Source organism: Grammomys surdaster, unplaced genomic scaffold (assembly GCF_004785775.1).
Source record: "Grammomys surdaster isolate TR1022 unplaced genomic scaffold, NIH_TR_1.0 130, whole genome shotgun sequence".
Lineage (NCBI taxonomy): Eukaryota > Metazoa > Chordata > Mammalia > Rodentia > Muridae > Grammomys > Grammomys surdaster.
The window spans coordinates 12884207-12906143 of NW_021604588.1; the positions used below are offsets into that span (position 1 = coordinate 12884207).

Consider the following 21937-nt stretch of genomic DNA (forward strand, 5'->3'; position numbering starts at 1 on the left):
AGTGGTGAGAAGTTGTATGTTGTCAGATCTACAGAGGTGAGCTGGGTAGCTCTGGAGACGTTGCTCAGGTCTCCAGAAGCCTGCCAGACTCTGAACCCAGAGTGCAGACTCATTAGCATTCAGAGGGGAAAATAACCATGGCGGACACATCTCAAGCACTAGGAAGAGACAGGCTGTGTTTTAATTATGACCTGGACTTTTGAACAAATCCTTTTCTCTGCTTCTCTGAGCCTCAGAAAAAACAACTTGTAGGAGGCTGTGCAGTCGACAGCTGGGTCCACAGTGGTACCCGTACAGCTGTGTACACATCTGGCACCCAGGTGGTAGATGGCATTCTCCTCTCCTCGAATTGTTCTTGAAGGTTACAAGAGACAAGGGAGTAAGGTACAGCTGATATAGTTTGGATCCAGGGAAGGAGGATGGAAGGAACAAGGCATGCCTGCCCCTTCTGGCCTGCAGCCCTCCAGGGAACATGGCCACATCAGGGTTTGAGCCTAGTTGACTACTTTCACTTCTACCAGCTCCTGAGTCAACATGGTGGACTGTCTTTGTTCCGCTCGTTCTAGCCCTCCCTTCTTTAACACAGGGGAAATTTATGGAGTGAGGGAAAAATTTAACAGGAAAGAAAAAGATGAGGAGATTAATAGGGTAGGAGTCAGACAAGCACAGATGCTACCATCCGCTGCTGAAGCTTCTTAAGTGTTTGTTGACTCCCTGGGAACGTTTGCCTTGAGTCTGTTTAACAGTCCATTTCAGAGGATGGGGAACAGAAGCAAGGCTTGGGGACAAAAGGCCTTTGACTAGCTTCTGGAAAAGCATCGATTAGTTTGCTCAGGTTGGCAAACAGAGACCAGGGACTTGGGAGGCCAAGGGCCAAACTAGGTAGATTTTCTGTACAACGAGTGGCATCTAGCAAGAGGAGAGGGTGTGAAAGAAAATATTGGAGGGACTCCAGTAACAAGTCAGGAAAACCACAGTGGGCAGCTGGAGGAAGGGAGGGAGAGGGGAAAGCCTTCTGGTTCTTGTAGTTCGGGGTATGGAGCTTATTAGTAGTGAAAGGACAACACCAGCCATTGATAGGTCCTCAACTTTCTCCTCCATTGCAGAATGTGAGAGACAGAGAGGGGGCATGTAAAATCAGTTGCTTCCCAGGGGCTCCTGACAGCTGAGGGATGGGTGTGGGAGCCCACAGCTTAGGTTGTAGGCTGTATAACATACTCCTTCCAATTCTGCAGCTCTCCTCCTGTCCCAGGAGGCTGTCTGTGGGTGGCTCCAGGATTCATGGCAGGTGATCTCATTCTTTCTTTTAAGCTTTGGCTTCTTCCACTCGAAGCTTCAATGTCTTCCCTCTTTCCAGTTCCAATCTGTGTGTCACGCCTTCTCGGGAGCCCTTCCCAAGCTTCCTCTGCACTCTACCTTCAAATTGTTCCCTTCTTCGCCAAGCTTCCAAGACAAACACGCTGTGTGAGGGCATTGCCGGTTAATCAAACAGGTACCATTTTATGGTTGGGAAGTGATGGAATGTTCTAATTCCTTATATATGCTCTAGCTCTGTGTTATAATATTTTGTAGCCATGGGGACACCTCTGCGTTGTTCTTTTTAATTTCTTTAGTGCCACTGTGGCACACATGTGGAGGTCAGAGGTCACCTTTATGACCTCCTTACATCTTATGATCTCCTTACATCTTTAAGAGGGCCTCGGGGTTTGAATTCAGGTTGTCAGGTTTCAAGGACTTTTATCCACCCTGATATCTTCCTAGTCTGACTTATGTTCTTCCACAAGCAGATGAGGTCCAAATAGTGGAGGATTTGTCTTGTATACCATTGAGTCTACAGCTCTCTCTCTCTCTCTCTCTCTCTCTCTCTCTCTCTCTCTCTCTCACACACACACACACACACACACACACACACACACACACACACACACTGTATACTTGACTCCATATGTGGATACAGTTAGGGCATGGTTTCTATTTTTCTCTCTCTGTTCAATCACAGCCCATGCAATGGATGCTTCTGAATTAGTGAAAACGAGAGAATGAAAAGAAGAACGAGCAGCTGACATATGAACAAGCAAAGACATAGGATTGGCCCCACTTAGGCCAATGCAGTAGTTGGCTTGTCTATAGGAAAACAGTCTTCTGTTGTTTATGTTTCAGTCATTCCTGCCAAAGTGGGTCGAATTAGCAGAACAAATTGGCATCAGCTCCCTAAATATATTTTGTATCCGCTCGTGTCTGTCTTTGTGAAGAGAGGGGCAGTGCAGTTTTATGCCCTGCCCCCTCCTTGCTGCGCACTCTCTCTCTCTTGTGCCATCTGACCTTCCTATATGTATCCGTTCCTCTGGTATGCAGGGATAAACAGAGAATGTTTTGCAAAGACTCCTTCTGCCCCTGCGATCATGTTACTGGCTTTAAAAAGAAAACGACTTTCTTTTGAAAGTAGTAAAATAAATGCTATATATAAAATGAATGAATCTCACAGATTTGCCTATGTGCCCAGTGCCTATGCTGCAGTGTTTGCAAATGCAATTATAATCTCAGCAGATAATTTAAAAGAGAAAAAATAGATATTTAAATTTTTGGACTTCCACTAGTCAGCCTCTGTTGTCATGAATTTAAAGGGACCAGAAAGATACCAATTACCCTGAATCTGAAATCCACTCCAGTACAAGCATTCCTGTCCTAAGGCTGGAAGGAAGACCTCATTGTTTTTCTTTCTCTCTCACTTGTAGACTGTTTGCTGTCAAATGTGGGGGCTGTTTCGAGGCCATTGCACCCAACGAATTTGTCATGCGTGCCCAGAAGAGTGTGTATCACCTGAGCTGCTTCTGCTGCTGTGTCTGTGAGCGACAGCTGCAGAAGGGTGATGAGTTTGTCCTGAAGGAGGGCCAGCTTCTCTGCAAAGGGGACTATGAGAAGGAGCGGGAGCTGCTGAGCCTGGTGAGCCCCGCAGCCTCAGACTCAGGTGAGTGCCTCGTGGTGGGCAGGGGCTCCATGGAATGCAGCCTAGCTACTTGGCAACTCTCTGCATTTAAAGAACTTCCTTTTCAAGCTCAGAAGCAGCTTTTATAAGTGAGCGATTGTGATGATTTATACAACCTAAAACACAGGCTCCTGCATTTTTAAGTCTCTGGTTAACTGGGGTGACTTTGCCTCAAGCTGGAGTCTGCTGACCTCAATTAACTGAGTTTAGCTCTAGGCCTTGATCAGGTTCAGGTCTTCTGTGATTTGCTCTGGGGTTCAGGTTAGAGGAGCAGGAGCTGTAAGGAATGAGTTCCTGCCAGTCACAAAAGCACAAGCAGGCTTGCCCTACTACACAGGCACACTTCAAACCTCCACTGGCATCGTGTCTGCTAATACCCCATTAGCTGAGGCATCTCATAAGCTCAAACCCCTGGAGTGGGGAATTACAGTTCATGCAGCTTGAAGACTTGCTGGCTAGGCTTCCATAAAACATAGAAATGGACAATTATTCATGGAGATGGGGAATTGAACCAGCCATTCAGTCTACTGAAATCACTGAATCTCTCTAAGCGTTGTTTCCTCATCTGCCTGACGGGACTGCTGGGATCTGCTTGAGGTTTTGGTGACTTACATCATAAAGAAACAAGAATATTTTTGTTCTTTCTCTTCCTCACCCACCTGCCTTCGCTCATGGTGACTTCAGAGGACGTAAGAGGTAGGAGTTACAGAGGAGATGGAAAGATTTCACAGAGCATGCTCCAGCGGGCCAGTTAATTCTCTGCTTCTAAATGAAGCTTTTCAGGATGATTGCTCCACAGGGTGGAGGTTGTCCTCTCACAGGAGTCTGTGTGAAGTCATGGGTGGTGTTCCTGTGACTTTGCCCATCTTTACCATGTTTTTTTTTTTTTTTTTCATTCCCAGCCTGTAATGTACTTACCAGATGGCTCATGGATTAAAGTGTTTGTCACACAAGTGTGAGGGGGTAGAGTTTTGTTCCCTAGCACCCATGTAATTGCTGGTTGGGCACAATGGCCTACCTGTAGTTATAGCCTCAAAAGATGGAGACAAGGTCTCCAGGACAAGCAAGCTAACAAGACTAACAATATTGTGAGCTCTGGGTGTCACTGAGAAACCCTGACTCAGCAAATAAGGTGGAATTCTTAGAATCAACCTTGGGCATCCACATGCATTCAGACCCGTGTGCACACATACCGGTACACTCTGTAGCATGTATTCACACTCACACAGGCAACACACACAAACACGCACACATACACACACACATTCGTGCACAGAAACAAACACTGCAAAAATCATCAAGGATTTTTTTTTAGAGTTGAAAGGGACAATAGGAATCTCCCAGAACCAGCCTCCTTCTCAGATACTGGCAGCAGTAAGTGAGAGAGCTGTTTCTCAAGTACTTGTTGACTTAATGGTCTTCTTTCCTGTCATCTTAATGTTTCTGTGTGTGCATATATGTGTGTGTTTTTGTGTGTACATACGTGAAGGTCAGAGATGAGCCTTGAGTGTCGTTCCCCAGGAGCTACTCACCTTGTTTTCAGAATTCCTCTCTTTCTCTCTCTTCCTCCTATTTTCCCATATTCCTGTTTTTGGTGTGTGTGTGTGTGTGTGTGTGTGTGTTAGGGCAGGGCATGTGTTTGTTATTGTTGGGCATCTTTCTCAATCACTCTCTACCTTATTTTTTGAAACCTCTCCAGGTTTCTCATTGAACCTGGAGCTTGCCAATTCAGCTAGACGGATCTGAGAACAAGCCCCTTACCTTGGCACTGGGGTTATAGTAGTTCAGTGCCACTCCTGGCTTTTACCTGGGTCCTGGGGTCCTCATGCTTATGTGACAATCAGTTTATTGATTGAGCTTTCTCCCAAGACTTTCTGATCTTTGGAGACAGGGACTTACTATGGAGCCCAGGCTAACTTCAAGCTAGTAATTTTTTTTCAGCTTCTCAAGTTCAAGAAATACGGGTGTGACTCATCACCCGCAGCTGAATGCTCATTTCTGATGTGGCTCAGTGTCTTTTGTCCTGGTCTCAGCTTTGCCAATAGCTCCAAAGTAGCTTCTATAGCAGTTAGATGGAATTCAAAGCCAAGGGTAGACCATTTTCTTTTAGCTCCATGGGTGGTGACGGATGCTTAGGGCTCATAGGGGAGGGGTCCTATGAGGTCTTTGGGCCTGAGTGCTTTTCCTTCAGCAGGAAACAAGAGGATCTTGCCATTGGTGGGCGTCTCGGAGGTTGTGTGGCTCACACTCCGTCAGCTGCTCCGGCAACTTCTGTTTAAGCATCTGGGCCACAGGGAGCAGGAGATGTAAGGACACACGCTGATGTGCATTTCCTGCTTCCTCCAGATGTGTGGGAGCTCTTCCCCAAACTCTCACTCGGTTCAATTATGACATTGTCTGCCTGGAGATAATACTCAAAGGAAGGCTAGGTCTCATATGGCTGTCTGCCTACTTTAGATGCCAGGTACAAGTTGCAGATTGTCATCTGTGTTTCTGACTAGCTGGCTATAAATTGGTGTTTCCAGGACATCTTACCACAGCTCAATTCATTTGTTAAATGTGTGTGATAGAACTCAGGAAAACATTTCATTTATGCTCTGCCATTTTTTATAAAGGAATTTTAAAGCTGACGATGGCAGAGACAGAGATAGGCAGGGCAGGGTGTCTGCAAAAGGATCCAGAGCTCCTATAACCTCCTTGAATGCACCGACTTCCCTATACCTCCATGCATTCAGTTCTCAGACAGTTATCTCAACCCTGTCCTTTTGCGTTTTCAATAGAGCTTTCTTAGACAGGCATAACCAACTCTATCTCCAGCTCCTCTGCTCTGCTTGAGGGTGGAGGCGTGGCTGCACATTCCCACCATCTAACCTTATCTCTAGTTGTCAGACTCTGTCCTACAGCTGTCTAGGATCCCCACCCCCACACCACCAGTTATCTCATTAGCATGCAAAAGCTATCCTCACCACTGGTGACTAGAAGGAGCCCTTTGCCGTGAAACTGGATGAGTGCATTCATGGTGTGTTCTACAACATCACTAGAACTCTTGACCTTCCCTTCTGAGGTAGACTGTCAGATTGTTAATGTTGAGCTTCAACGTCCATCTCAATTCCTGTATAACCCCAAACCTAGCTTCTGGCTTTACTTTTAGAAGCCACACAGTATGAGACCATTCCTCCATACTTGTTTGATAGAAACCCTCTCGCGGGTCTAGGGAACACTGAAGCCTTCTTTAGTTTCTCTCCAGTCTTTCTAGTAGCCGTTCTAGTAGATGGAGGATGTTCTGGTCTATCTGTGAAAATACTATGCTGTCTTTAAAAGGTACCACCGTGAAGGGGGGTGTGATTTTCTGTGTGTGGTATGAGTAGAACGTTGTTATTGTTACTGCCTGAGCTGGGTATCATATTCTATTTACATACTCACAATTTCATTAGTGTTTTGGCCTGGGAGTGGAGGCAGGGGCTCCAGGCCTCTGACACCTGACTGTGGACAACTGCGGCTCTTAGCTGGTCCAGGTGGCTTTCTTGATTTTCTCTCCTTGTCTTCCATTTTCTTTTCAAATGAGAGATTACCCAAGTTTTATATGCAGTCATGTTTAAAGCTTAAGTTTGAATTAAAATTTGTAGTATAGTTGAAGGTAAGACAGATGTTCCTATATACTTCCAACTTTCCCGTTTGGTAACATTGTACATAACTGCAACAAATGAAGATCCTACAAGGACATGGTCAACTGTAGTCTTTGTTTGATTTCGTGAGATTTTTTCCCTAAAATCTTTATTCATTTAAGAGTTCAGTGAAGGTACCATACTGCACTGCACCAAGTTACAGGTAACTTTAAAGCAAAACAGAGTTCTTTCTTGTTTCATTCTTGATTACAGAAGAATGTCTAGTTTGGATTTTATATATATTTTGTTTATTTCAATAGTATTTTCTTCTTGCCTTTTATTTCCTTTTGTGTCTCTGGCCATGGAATCTAACTATATTTTTGCGTTTTCCTGTTTTGGGGTTCATCTGTGTTTCTGAAGGCAGGTTATTTAGATTATACCTGGGACTCACCCCCTGGCTGGGGTGGGACTCTTTCAACTGGTCTGCTAGTGTAGAGGGATTTTCCCATGAGGCCCATCCTGGGACCCCTGTCTTTGAAGGGCACTTTATGTTTTATGGGATGGTGTAGCAGCTTCCCAGCCTGCACTGAGAAGCCTCCTGTCCCTGTATTCTGCATCCACCTGCACAGCACGAACTGGCACGCCACAGACACGTGATCATGTGTGCTTGTTGTTTGAATTCATTGCCTTTTCTTGTTTATATTAAGAAAACCACAAGAACCACAAATCATCGGAGTTGTAAAGTGGGTTCCTTACACCCAGTGTTTGTTTGGTAGTCCTTTTTCTTTCTGATTTTTCTTGGCACAGGGGGATGCTGCTGTGTCTTAGATTCCAGATGCCTCCCATCACCCTCCTTGTCTAACTCCCTCTCTCCTCTCACTCATGCTTATTAATTCTAGTACCTAGACTCTCTTTTATTGTTTGTTAAATTGACGCTTTTTACTTATTTATTCTCTCCCTCTCTCTCTCTCTCTCTCTCTCTCTCTCTCTCTCTCTCTCTCTCTCTCTCTCCCTGTGTGTGTGTGTGTGTGTGTATGCCACAGCACATATGTAAATGTCATAGAACAATCTGGTTGAATCTCTTCTCTCTTTCTACCTTTATGTGACTTCTGGGGATCAAATTCAGATTGCCAGGCTCGTACGGAAAGCCATGGCTTAGGACTGAAGTCCTCATTTACATCTACAACAAATGGGGATGGTATTACTGTTCTACAGTATAGCAGCACTTCTTTTAACCTGTGTGGGGCTAACCTTATTCTGATAAAGCCGATTTATGAGCAGCAGTTACCTCATAATTTCTGGAAAATTCCTTTGCATTGTTCTTGTCAGTTCATTTTATAATGTAAAATATGAAAGAATACCAGTAGGAGGAAACCTTGTCTATTTTGGAATCTACTGTTACACAGGTCCAGGAATGAAGCTAGCCCTATACTCAGAAGCAATGTGATCTCGGGCCAGTTTCCTTCCCCTATTAAGACTGTATCCACTAATCACTACAAAGGGAGCTCTCATGGCACCTGTGGGGGCTGCTTTTAGAGTGACAAGAGAGAATGCAGATCCAGGCATGAAACTTGACTGGTGTCTGCTGAATGGCAGTTTCTGGTGCCATCTCTTGGTGAGGTGCTTGAGGACTTCTGAGTGTCTCGTGGCTTCTGCACTCATTTTGCAGAAGACCCACTATTTCACAGATATCTCCTCATCCCTCATCTTTGCCCTTCTATTTCAGATGCCCCTGGAGAGCTGGCAGAAGGCATCTAAGGGTGGCACAGAGGGCTTATCTTGGGGCAGCTGGAGTGCATGAATTGGAGATGTGTAGTGTTCTACTACAGACTTGTGTGTGTGTCTCAGAGGCAGTCTTTAGTTTTAGAACATTCTGGCTGGTGTCACATCCTGGGAAGTCAATGCAAGGAAAAAAAAAAACCCAATGACCTCTGAGGCTAATTAACATCTAAGAAGGAATGGAGGAAATCTACCAACTTTTGTTGTTTTTCTATAATTGGTTAAGAGACTGAGATTCCTAGTCGTTACGATCTGAGCTCCACTGCATGCCCAGGTGTTACCTTGTCACCAAGCACCACCTTCCCTGCATAAAGCTACCCTGGTGTGTGTATCTCTCTTAGGTTCTTGGTCTGACAGAGTGGTGTGTCTCCACACCTCAGGACTAGATTACACTTCTGTCCAGAAGGGCCATGAGACTTGGCAGTGAGTGAATGTGCTGCAAGTCTGAGGCCCAAGTTGCTTTTCCTATTCCTCAGTAGGTCTGTTAGCATGGCCCTCATACCTGCTGTCCTTTTAGATGTCCCTGTTGATGTCCTTCCAGGCCTCACTAGACTTCCATTCCTCTCTCTCTCTCTCTCTCTCTCTCTCTCTCTCTCTCTCTGTATATGTATATGTATATGTATATGTATATGTCATATATGTATATGTATATGTATATGTATATGTATATGTATATGTATATGTATATATATGTTTTACAGAGTTCTACACTATGCCAGTCTCTAGATTATTAGCTGCAGAAAAGCAAAAGCCAAGGAGACACTGATTCCCAAGCAGCAGACCTGAGGAGACATCTCTAAATTAATATAATCATATCAATATATACTGTGATATAAAGGGGATGCGAGATGGACAAAGAGACATCACTATGGAAATCTTGTCTTTTTTTTAATAAGCGAAGGAGTTCGTCATTTAAAAAATCAAAAGCAGTTACTACAAGAGCTACAGTGAACATTATATTGGTGGAAATGTATTTAAATCATATTTTCTATGTTTCTTACATAAACATATTTCAGAAAAATTTGACCATACTTCAGTAGAGTAATAATCACCTTTTATCAGTAACACACACACTCACACACATACACACACACACGTGCCACACACACATACACACATACACACTCACCTCTCTTCCAAATGTAGATAATTCACTGCTTGCCTTACATGCTGATTCAAGTGTTTTAATTCTAATATTAGCACACTGTGTTAATTTAATACGTTTCAGATAGATGGTGGTCTGATTTCTGAGAAATAATGCTTCAAAGTGCGGTTGCCTACAGATCTGTCCCCAGGTTTTGGAACTGATATAAATTCCTGAAATTTCAGGCTAACAAATATGTTCTGGTCATATGCCGTGTGCTAAGAATAAAGCAAGAGACAGGATGTCTTGAAGATTTCTGTGCAGTGTTTATCGTAGAGTAAACATACATTCTCTTTCATTGTTTTTGTGCTTGCTATTATTGTCAAAGACACATGAAAAGTATGAGTTTATATCATGATTCCACAGGTCTTCCCAGATTCTGTTTGTTTTATTAACCTGGCATTTTGAACTGGTAGGCAAGAAGCAATTATAATTGCTGGGCCCTTTAGGTTGTTTTCAAAGCCAACAGTTGTTTCTTACTGGAACCAGTTGTACACTTCACTAGGAGAATCATTTGTTGTTCTCCATCCAAGGCTTAAAACTTCTTTTCTTTGTGGAATCTTCTCTTTTAGTGTATTTGTTTTGTCTTCATAACATAGAAGGAGAAGTAAAAACACAGGATACTTGAGTCAGGGATAAGCTGGAATAAGAACTTAATTCTACCAATTACCAAGTCCGGACACTTGATACTGAAACAGAGGGCTTCGGCCCTCTCTGTAATTAGAAGTTGAGTAGAGTTTATCTTTGGTACTTAAAAAGTTACAGGCAATGTTCAGATTTAGACAAGGCTTATTTCTTTTCCACCGACTGAAACTTGTTTTTAGAAATGTGTTCACGCTTAACAAATTTTGATTCAAATAAATAATAAAAATAAATTATATGCCTCAGAACATATAAAATCTGTATCAGTGTTTATAATTAGTCATTTTTCGTGCTCAACCTCTGTAAGTGACAATGGCCACAAGTAAAACACATCATTGGGTTTTATATAATGATGACAGATCAAGGATGTTCCTAAGGAGAGAACCCTCTCCCTACAGAAATCATTACCTTAAGTACTTCATGGGAATTAAAGAGCCTAATCTTCCTATGAAGCTGGTAACTGAGGCCGTTTTGTGAGTCTTCCCATTCTGCATTGAGAAGGATGAGCAGGAAGTTAATAATGTGCAGCAGGTATCACAACTAGTCACTGAATAAGCCAGAGTTCAAACCCAGGTGCTCTAATTGCAGAGTCTGTCTTGCTTGAGCAATGTGTGTTCTCTGGGCATCAGAAACATACACGTTGCTTAAACCAGGCCTCACATTGTCTTCTCACATTTTACTGACAGCTCCCTGGCTGGCAGTGGTGGTGATCCAGGAATTCACTAGGACTTCCTGCCTCAGAGATTCCCAATGGAAGCCCCTTGAACATAGAATTAAAGCAAAGAGAACGGGTTGATATGGCCTGAGTTCACACTCCCCGGCAGCACCAGTCACAAGTCCACTTTTGGCTTTCACCTATAGCACTTCCTTAGCTCCTAATCACTATCCTTGTACATTTTTATGGGGACTCTCCTGTAGCAGTAGGCAGCTGGGAAGGATGCCAGATCAACATAATCTGTGGAAATGTAAGGAAGCGGGAGCAATTAAAACATGCATGTGAAGAACCATTAGTGAGTTTGTTTTGGTTGGGTTTTACAGTTATTCATCCCACTGGTTCTGTTCTTGTGCTTTATTTGAGACAGCAGGAAAATGTCTTCCCCTCACCCATCTCAAGCCTTCCACAGGAGGGGTATCAATGGTGTAAGCCATATCCCTCGTTAAGTGAATAAGATCTAGCAGGCTTCCACAAGCTGATGTCATAGTGCCCCTCTTAGGAGACATAGGCTAAGAACTTTCTCGTTGGCAGAAACGGCATTGTGTCTTTATCTCTCCACCTCTCAGTTGGGTCCTCTCTGCAGGACTTGGCAGTATGCCCAATGAATTTAGGGTGACAGTCCCTATACAGGCAGAACAACACATCCCCATGGCTACATGTCCCAGAGTTCCACTTTCTCCCCTCTGTCATAAATGAAAGTCATGGAGAAAGTGCAAGAAAGGGCTGCTTTTCTTATCCTGGCAACTCAGACCCCACCTCTACTTTTGAATTCCCAGTCAAGAGGGTTTGAGGTGATCCAAAAGGTGCCTTAGAAACTGAGACAGGTCACCCAGGCAGCAGAAGAGCCTTATCCCACATCTCCCTGTGCCTTTGTGTTTGTGACTAAACTAAACTGCCAGTGTCTTTTAAGGATTGTAGCAAACTAATTATGGCTGCTTCTGAATACTGTAGGATTCTATGTGGCAATAGCAAATGGAAAAAACAGAATTTAAGACCTATCTAGATCCTCAGTGGTCCAAACCCAAAGTTACACACTGGAGAGGAAAAAGGCTTGTCAGGTCTTTTGGTGGTTAGGACCAGGAATCTGGCTATTTTAGTGTGTGAGCACTAGGGTGGCATACAAGGTAAGCTGTCCAAATATTCCGTCTCGGAAACCTGTGAGCGCAGGAGAGCTGGCTGGCCCGACTCAGCATCTAGTTCACCCAGTTCATCTAGTTTGCTGAATATTATGTTGAACAGGGTCTCGGTTAGGTATTTGGAGCATGTATTTGACTAACGAGAGAATATTTTGCAGCCTAGACACTATGACAAGCCAGTTGTACATGCTGGATTGGTAACTCTGCCCCAAGGAAGCTTGTGTTCTAGTAGAGGAAGACTATTACTAACCAAGGCATTCAGATTATGTATTACTCCTCAAAGTAGTCCCCCACCACTTTAAGGCGTCTTCTTACTGTATTTTTAAAGGGGTGTGTGTGTGTGTGTGTGTGTGTGTGTGTGTGGTGTGTGCACGCCTGCAGAGGCCAGGGTAATGTCAGCTCCTAGAACTCGAGTTACAGGTGGTTAGGAGCTGCCTTATATGGGTGCTAGGAACCAAACTCTGGTCCTCTCCAAGAAAAGCGTGTGCTCTAAACCACTGAGCCATACTCCAGACCCTTCGTGTGTCTCTTTTGTCCTTGATGTTGGGGTTCTGTGGAACGAACGGGCCTTAAGGATTTAATTACTCTGATGTGCAGCCTGAGATCTGGGATTCTGTAATCCCCAGGTGAGTAGGTTGTTTTAGGAAAGGAGGGTTGTAATGCACAGCTCTAGGAGGTGGTGGAGCTCTGGAAACTGGACTTGGGGGTACCTCAATCAGTTGTTCTTCCCAGTCGAGGTTTGGTGCCATGCCAGGGAGAGTCTGGAGCTAAGACAGAAGGTATGGGTATTGTCCCTAGAGTGAACAGGTGCAGTTGGCGTTGTAAGATGAAGCAAATAAAAGTCTAAGGTGACATTTGCATTTTGGAAAATGTAACATGTTCTAAAAGGATGTCCAAGGTATGATAATATCAAAAATACACTTTAAACAGTTTGGTATAGTAGGAATGAGCAGAGGGTTGCACACGTGTGTGTGTGTGTGTGTGTGTGTGTTTGGGGGGGGAGCAATAGGCTAGTGATTGATTCTCCAGCCAGAGACCAACTGGATATTTGATTGATTGGTTGGTTAATGACAAAGAGAAAGAAAACTATGTAATTCCGTCCTGAGACACGCGTGTTCCTATTTCCCCTGTGTACTCGGATTGGCCCCAACCAAGCACACCGAGGCTCCCTTTCCAGAGCCTAGAGTGGGAATCTCGTTGCCTTGGCAACTCTCTCCCGCTGTTGCTTAAAACCGTTTGAATTACACCCCTGCCAGGCAGTCACTAGTGGCTTTCTTTTCTTCCCAGCTCATTTTTTCTCTGACAGAACCCTGGCCGGAGGCGGCTTCAGTGCGGGTCTAGCATGGGGAAGCTTCCAGGCCTGCGGGCTGCGGACTACTGCAGCCCTCGCGCATGCATCGCATTCTCCTCTCTTCAAAGGCGCTTTAGAAATGGAAGAGGCCAGGCTGCAGAAACACACCCGGACGGCAGTTTTTATGAGAAAATGCAGATAAAGAGCCCGGCGGTAGGGCCATATGTTCCCCGTAATCTCCAAAGCCGTCACTGCAATTAGAGCCTCCCCCGAGTTCTAATGCCCGATCCTGAGTAAACAAGCCGCTCTGAAAGAAGAACTCGATTTCCAATTAAAAGTGTACTAACATTTCTCCCTCCCTTAATTCCCGCCGAGCAAAGCCCCGCGCGGGCGGAGGCGCGGGCTGGGTCGCCGCGAGGTCGTCGGGTCCGCGCCTCCCCGCGCCGCCGCGCCTTCCCAGGTGACGTCAGGCGGGCTCGGGATTAGGGCGCACCCCGCGCTCCCGCGCCGCGCCGCAGACTTAATTAAAAATAATGCCACGGTAAATCCGCCGGCTCTGGCTGGCGGGGCCGCGCCTTCGGGCCGGCCTGCGATGGGGGTGGGGTGGGGTGGGGTGGAGGCAGCTTTCGGAAGCAGGTGCTCTCTCTCTGTCTCTGTCTCTCTGCGTCTCTTTCTCCCTCCCAGTTCCTCCCTTCCTCCTTCCTCCCCTTCCTCCCTCTTCTACCCCCGTCCCCCCTTCTCTCTCCTGTGTGTGAGCGCGTCTGTCTCTGTGTGTGTCTGTGCACTTGCTTGATCGCTTTCTTGCTTTCCTGTTTGCTTGCTGTCATTGGTTTGGAGACACATGGCTACCCTCTCCGTTCTCCTCTCCACCCCGGCCCATAGAAGTACAGACACGGACACACATCCTGTCTGAACCCAGATTTCCTCTTTACTCCCAGTCTCCTGTGTCCTGTGCCACAGATACTATTTTCCCTATAGTTCCCCGTTCCCCCCCCCCTGTACCCCCAATGCTAAGGGCAGGAATAGATGGAGTCAGGTGTGAGGTTATTGAAACATCAGTCATGTAGCTGCACTCTCCTGGCATTCTTCTTAAGAGCACTGAATGAGAGCATCGATGTCCTTTTAGCCTCTGCCTCATGACATTCCCGCTGAAGGTTTGTTTCTATGGGTGCTTTCTGTTCGGCAGAGCCGGTTGAAAGCTGCTTGGTTTCAGATGGGACAGTGATGGATAGATTAACTTTCTGGCCTACTCTCCACACCATGAAAGAATCAAAGAATTGAAGCTATTATCTGAAAAATCCCAGAAACATCAATAAGCAGAAAATCCTCACCAGATCATTCAAATGCAAATAGCGCTCCTTCTTTCATGAGTTATCTACCCAAGTAATTACTTTAGTTTTTAGTTTGGCCTTGGCGGTGGTAAAGACTTCTGAGACTTAGTCTCACTAAGTCCACCGGTGTTTGTTTACTCCTTACACTTGTGATTGATGCTAACTAAATTAAATTGAGGCCAGTTCAGCAAACATCTCAGGGCCTGGCTATCTGTTAGATGCTGAGTTCGCTACCAGAGATTATAAGTGGCAGGAAAGCCTTGCATTCCAGGCGCAGGGCTCCTTAGTGGGCAAGAACCTTGCACCAGTGATCGTAGCCATGCATTGTATAATAGATGATACCGGTGTGAGAAGCAATTCCCCTTGGTGTGTGTGTGTAAATGACTTCTGGAGCTACTCCAGATATGATGGCACACTCCTGTAATCAGACCATTTGGCAGGCGGTAGGAGTGGGGAGTGGAGGCAAAAGAATCAACAGTTCAAGGTTACTCTTGGTTATATGGCAAGTTCAAGGCCAGCCTGTGCTATATGAGATCCTGTTTTAAACAGCCAACCAAACAAACACTAGCAAAACCCAGGAAAGTCTTCATAAAAAGTGCTTCATAATTATATAGCTCTGTGGCTTGAGCTTGACAGAGCAGGTGCTTTCTAAGCCGCTGCTGGAGAAAGTGGTGTTGCTTTGCCTGCTCCAAGCTGCTGAACTCTGTTGATTCTGGGCATTGAAGGAAAGACTGGATCACGGGGATCCTTTGGGGGACTGAGCTGCTAGTGCTGGTTACTGGTAAGATTGGTACTTAAACAGGAAGTGTTCATGTATTGTATCTGAATACATTCTACACCCAACCTTAGCCAAACAATGGAGAAGAGACTGAAGACATTCTGAGGGTTGTGAAAAGATCGAATGGGGGTTTGTGGCAGGGTGAAGTTACTTGGTCAGTTCTTGGAAAAGAGAAGCAGGGAGGATGGGTTAGAGTCGAGTGACACTCCATGCGAAGGAGGGAGGAGCGAGCTACAGTAGTGGGAGGAGCGAGTGTGAGCCAAACTGGGGACTAGTGGCTTCAAATAATGTGTCCATTTTCATATTCAGTCGTATTCATTTCAATGAATCCCTACTATGTGCTGGATGTCATTATGGGTGTGGCAGGTTACAGTGATGATCAGAACATGTCAAACAAGTACTATCTGGCTTAAATCCTAGAATTGAAATTACCATTAAGTAAAGTCAGGAATGCTCATTCTGAGGTTGAGAACCATGTTTCTACAGTGTGCAGATGATGTCACAGTAGAGAAATAAATGTCAAGAAATTAAAGAACCATCTAGGTAATTAATTCAGGTGGGGAGTGTTGAGTGACCTGGGGAACAGTAGATGTCTGGTTTGGTAGGCAGTTGAGCAATTGAATTTAAGGGTTAAAGATGTGTGCATGACTCTGTGTGTGTTTATCACACACATTTAGGAATTATAGAAAAGCTGGGAATTTAAAAACTGGTAGTGTACTACAAGTGTTTCCACAGATGTTACTGTCTGAGTCTGCGGGACTGCAAGAAGCATGAGTACACACACACACACAGACACACACAGACACACACACACAGACACACACAGGCACACACATACACAGACACACACACACAGACACATACACACAGACACACACACACAGACACACACACACAGACACACACACACAGACACACACACACAGACACACACACACACACTCCACAAGTCCCTGTGTATTACCATCACCTGCATACTATTCAGATATTTGAGTCCCTCTCCTGTGAACAGCCCCTAAGCCATTTAGGGAACATAATATACATTTTGAAAAATTAGTTTTCCATAGTTCAGCTAGACTTCAACACAACGTACACTCAGTGAATAAGAATTCACTGTCCGACGACAGGGGGACCGGAGCCATTACAAGGTCCCCTTCAATTACTGGAGGTCAGGCCTCTATCCCTCCTTCACAAGATTAGAATCGCCACAGCCCTCCTATACTTAGAGAAGGGAGGAGATGTCAGGGGCAGCCCTGCTTACACATTGAAGGCCTAAAATCAGCCATAGGCCTAAAATCAGCAACAGGCCTGTCATACATGTATACTAACACCAAGTCTTGGGTCTCTGTGGATAAACACTGAAACAGACGGCTATAAGCTATTGCAAACAGGCAGTTTTTGTGACAATTTACCAGCCTGAGTAGTCATAGACCTTGTAAATAGGTAGCCTTGGCAGATAGTACCAACTTAGATAAGGACAAGTGAGTCATAGGCAGAGTCATAGTGACCTGTCCCCTGAACCTTCACCCAGCCGATATCCTGTTCTGAAAGATATCTGTATTCCCCCTGAACACCCATGCTCCAGTGTCATCCCCTTCCCCATGTTCTGCCTTTCTGTGTTTATAACCTCTGTGTGAATAAGTAAAAATTACGATTTGAAAAAAATAAGCAAATTATAAAAAAAGGAAAAAAAAGAATTCACTGTCTGGATAGATCATCAACTATTCAATGTATGAGTTTTAAAATAATTCAGAGACAAGAGAAACTGGTGAGGGTAGGTGTAGGCAGTGAATCAGTTAACACACTGTGTTAAAATAAAGGCTTTTGTGGGCATGGGTACCTTGTTTGATTGCTAGTTCTTCCTCCTGATGGCTGGTGATTTTGAGTAAGCATTTGAGCTTTCCCTTTACCATTTGTGAACTGGAACGTTCTGAGGTTTGCGTGCAATAGTAACTACTGTGGTGCCTGGCACCAAGTAAGTGTTCAGTTAAAGAGGTGTATTATTATACATATATATTAGGCACTTATTCTGGTCCTTAGCCATCCTATTCATGCACTGGCAAAGAGAGTGACAAAACCTAAGAGTGCCAAACACCCCAAGGACTTCTTCCTGACTCATCAAAGTGTTTTCTTCATGTGAGTGATTTGGAAGCTTCCCATTAGATTGTTTGACAAAGGCACAGGAGCCACAGCTGGTGTTACCTAATTTAACAGCTGGGGTGTGACCAGAGGGATTTGGGGGGACTGGAAGGAAAGACAAAGGTCACCAGACACAGTCTCTGCAAAGTGGAACATGCCAACGGGATGGGCTGCAGCACTTTCTGAAAGAATTGGCGCAGATCTATGTGTACAAGACATTAGTTTATTTCAAATTATATTTTTGCAGAAATGTGTGCCTCCCTAAAAGCAGAGAGGGCCATGGTGGTGGATGGCTTCTATAGAAGAAAGGGTACAGGAAGTGGTCACCACTCCCCTGTGCTAGCCTGTATCTCTCCAGGAGCCTGGGGACCTGCTCCCATTGATTGTAAGGGAAAGCCATGGAGAGTTGGCCTGGCCCTGAAGAAGTTGGTTAGATTCTAGCTCTTGACTTTCCTCTTGACTTTCTGATGATGGAAGGAAAAAAAAAGAAAGAAAAGAAAATGTCTCTCCTTCTTTCCCAAGTCCTGGGATTCTGAGCCCAAGATCAGGAACTTTCAGGGATTTGTGGCAAAACTGCAGATCTGTAAAGTGCTAAATTCTCCTGTGCATCTCCACACCCTCTCCTAGGGCTGCCTGCTGCTCCAGCATGGGGCGTGTTCCAGCCTTCCTATGCCTGGCTCCCATGGGCTGATTTCATAAAGCCAGTTTCCCGACACCTAGGTTATTTTTCTTGACTCTGGATGTATCAAAAGGTGAAATATGAGAAGGTCACGGGAGAATACTGAGACTGAAGTTACAGGACAGCAAATTGAGGGGCTGGCTGAAGCACAGCTCAAGTGGCAGCTACTTTAGCTACTCATGTTGTATCATAATAAATTAGAAGGTAAATCATCTTGGAGACTTAACATATGCTTTGTGGATATTTTTCACTGTCATAAATACTTTGCGGAAGATTCTCACTTTAGTCTGCTCAGGCTAGGTATAACAGGTTAATCGTTTACAAACCACAGACATTTATGTCTAATAACCCTGGAAGCTTCACATCCAAAGTTGGGGTGCCAGCACTATTGAGGTCTCTGGTCAAAGCCTTTGAGGCTACAAGTTGTCAACCTCTAATTGTATTCTCATAAACCGAAAAAAGACTCAGTTCTTTGAGATCCCTTTTACAAGGACACTAATTCTGCTTAGAAGGCCACTTCTTCATGACTCCATTACTCTTGAATGGTTTTACCACTAATATTATGATGGTTGAACATGGTTGTCAACCTGACACACTTAGGAAGAGAGAACCTCAACTGAGGAATTGCCCTGTCATGTTGGCCTGTAGACATGGCTGTGGAGAATTTTCTTGATTGGCAACTGATGTGGTAGGGCCCAGCCTACAGTGGGCAGTGCCATCCCGGTGAAGATCAGCTTATGCTGATAGGAACATGGCCTTGAGTGTGAATGAATGAATATCATTTCTTCACTTCTCTGCTGCACTTCCTGCCTCCAGCTTCCTGTTTGAGCTCCTACCTTGGCTTTCTCTCATGATGTGCTGTACCCTATAAGATGTAATAGGACCTTCCCCAGCCCAAGTCGCTTTGGAGTATAGTATTTATGAAGGCAACAGAAAGCAAACTAGAACAAATATCGTCAGTTTGGGGATTAACATTTTAATGTATGAATTTTAGGAGGACTTGACACTCAACCCATGATGGTCTCAGTATTTCTCACCAGAATATCTACCTCTATCTCTCTCTCTGTTTCTCTGTCTCTCTGTCTCTCTCTGTCTCTCCCTTCCCCCACCCCCATTTACCATTCACTTACAACTAGAGAAAGATCCTTCAATATATTTGATTTTCAAGTGCTCAATGGGACAGAAAATGTTCCTGATTGAGAAGCCATGGTAAACTTTGTGATTATAAACAGCAATTTTGTTAGAATTGTTTTCTCACTTTCATTTGGAAACATGGAAATGTGATCATGGGAGATCAAGCTGAATAAGATTCAAGGCAGCATCTATTTAAGCCCTTCATTTCATAGTTGAGGAAACGGGAGATAAGTCTCTTGCCCAAGAACACATTGTGGTTACTGGTGGCACAGATAATACCAACTTCCTTATGCCCACTTCAGGCCTCTGTGCTGCCCCCTTTTATGCCTTACAAATGTGGCTCAATCTGTGTTTGCAGATGAGTCAAGGAGTTATGACTCTTCACCCCCATTATTCTAGTTAGGGGTGTCTCCTTAAGATCCTGAGCTTCAGGGTTGTCTAGAATGACTGCTTAGTCCTTTAAATGATGCGTTTGGTTTAAGAGGACTTGAGTGTCTAAGACAAGGCTGATGGCATATTTCACATTAAAGGCACCATTTTTGGCTCCTGTGTGTGAATGCTTGTGCATGTATGTGTGTACATGCACATGTTTGTGCCTATATGGGAGGCCAGAGGTCAACACTAGGTATCATCTTCAACTTCTTCTCCACTTTATTTTTTGAGTCAAGGTCTCTCACGGAACATAGAACTCCATGATTCACATAGACTGGTTGTCCATCAAGCCCCAGGGATCCACGTGTCTCTTTGTCCCCAGCACTGGGATTACAAGCACACACTGACATAACTACCTTCTACATGGGTGCTCAGCGCCTCATATTCCCATAGCAAGCATTGTATAAGATGAATCATCTTCCCAGCCCACTGGTACTATTTTAAGGTACACCAAGCTGGGATAGGACACAGTTGATGTGGTCAGAAAATATTTTACCTCAGCTTTAAAAATATTCAAAATTTATTACTTGACAATTTTATGGGTGTATATAAAGTAGTTTATCATATTCTTGCTCCATTACCCTTTTCCTCCACACTCTCTGTGCCCCATCTTTCTAGCAAGTCCCTTTCTACTTTCATGCCTTAAAAAATGTCCTACTGAGTTTAATTAGAGCATAAATGTAGGGTCATTTACTAGATCCTAGACAATGTATCAATGGCTACACCAGTGAAGAAGAATGACTCCTTTCCCCAAAACGCATCATAGTTTCACTGGTCTATAAAATAATGACATATCTTACAATGAAATGTACCTTGTATTTGATGAAATGTGATAGCTGATTTCTAGGACAAATTTCAGAGACTGTATCAATGCTAACTCTTCTAGAGGTAATGCAGGATGTGACAAAACTTGTGTTCTTAACTGTTTAGTTTGTACCTAGCAGCTCAGTACACACAGTGGGCACATTGAAGAGAAGTTTTAAGACAATAGTGAGACACTATCCTACTTTCTTTTCCCAGTATCTGGAATAAGATTTCTTCTAGATGCTTTGGGGCCTCCAGTTTTCTTCCTTTGGCCCCTTGGATCTGGCCATGGTGCTGACTGTAGACTTCTAGTACTAATTTCCAAAGACTTCTGAGGTCTAAGTCCTGGAACAAATGTTCCTTACGCTCCAGTGCATACTGAGTCCTCTTGTATAAGTCTTACAAATGTAACTTCAAGGAAGCTAACAGCAAGATGACTTGAACTAACTCGGATTTGAGCGTGGCCAGCGAGAGGGAATAATTCTAGGCCCTTACCTGGCAGATGAGAGAGTCACTACTTGCTGAAGTCCCTTGTCACTCTCAAGAACTGAATTACCCAAGGTTCAGCCTAGAAGGGACACACAGCTGTCAACAGAACGCCAGAAGAGTTTCATTCAGAGAACCAATAACACAGCTAGTGAGGTGATGGACATGAAGACAGATCAGAATGGCGGGACAGCCTCCAAATTAGCAGCAAAGCATGCTGCTGGGTCCCCAAAGTCAACACGTTGAGGAAATGATGTAAGTTCTGGGGCATCTGGTGGAAGCCTAAGCTGCCAGGTGTGAGCTGGCACTGTGGGAAAATGCCAACAACTGCCAGAGATGTCACCCAAGGAAAAGAGAGGTCACAGAAAGACCTTGGTTTCTCCCTGTCTTCTGTATTCCTTGTAAATGTTTCCCCTTGGCTCATGCAGCAGCCTTTAAGCCTTGTCCTTCAGGTGACACAGAGCAAAGAATGAGCAAGGAATACATCTGAGTGATAGAAAACCTGCAAAACAGACAAGGAAAAAATTAGAGTTGTCTAGTATGGCTTAAAGAAAAAAACCTAAAGCCAGCATATTAGTTCATCAACATTGGAGCCTTCTTTTGCACTGAGTAGAGAGCAGGTGTCTGGGCTTCCATGGTGAAGAGATGGGCAAAGTATAGACAAAAACCCTGAATTCTGATGATGAGGAGCAAGTTGCGCCATTTACTTTTTCTCCTTCAGGATGCATTGGGATTCTCTTGAAGAACAAGACTTACAGAATGAATCTATCTATATGTCTATCTATCTCTCCATATGTCTGTCTCTCCAACTATCTATCTATCTATCTATCTATCTATCTATCTATCTATCTATCTA

The 21937-nt window shown here is 44.4% G+C and overlaps 1 protein-coding gene across 1 annotated transcript in view; it reads left to right on the top strand.

Moving 5' to 3' along the window:
- Positions 1 to 21937, top strand: part of Lmx1a (LIM homeobox transcription factor 1 alpha) — a 140052-nt gene that overhangs the window by 95172 nt on the left and 22943 nt on the right. The window contains exon 4 of the mRNA XM_028760595.1: positions 2736 to 2968. Coding sequence (XP_028616428.1) covers positions 2736 to 2968 — 233 coding nt within the window. The remainder of the gene's footprint in view (positions 1 to 2735; positions 2969 to 21937) is intronic.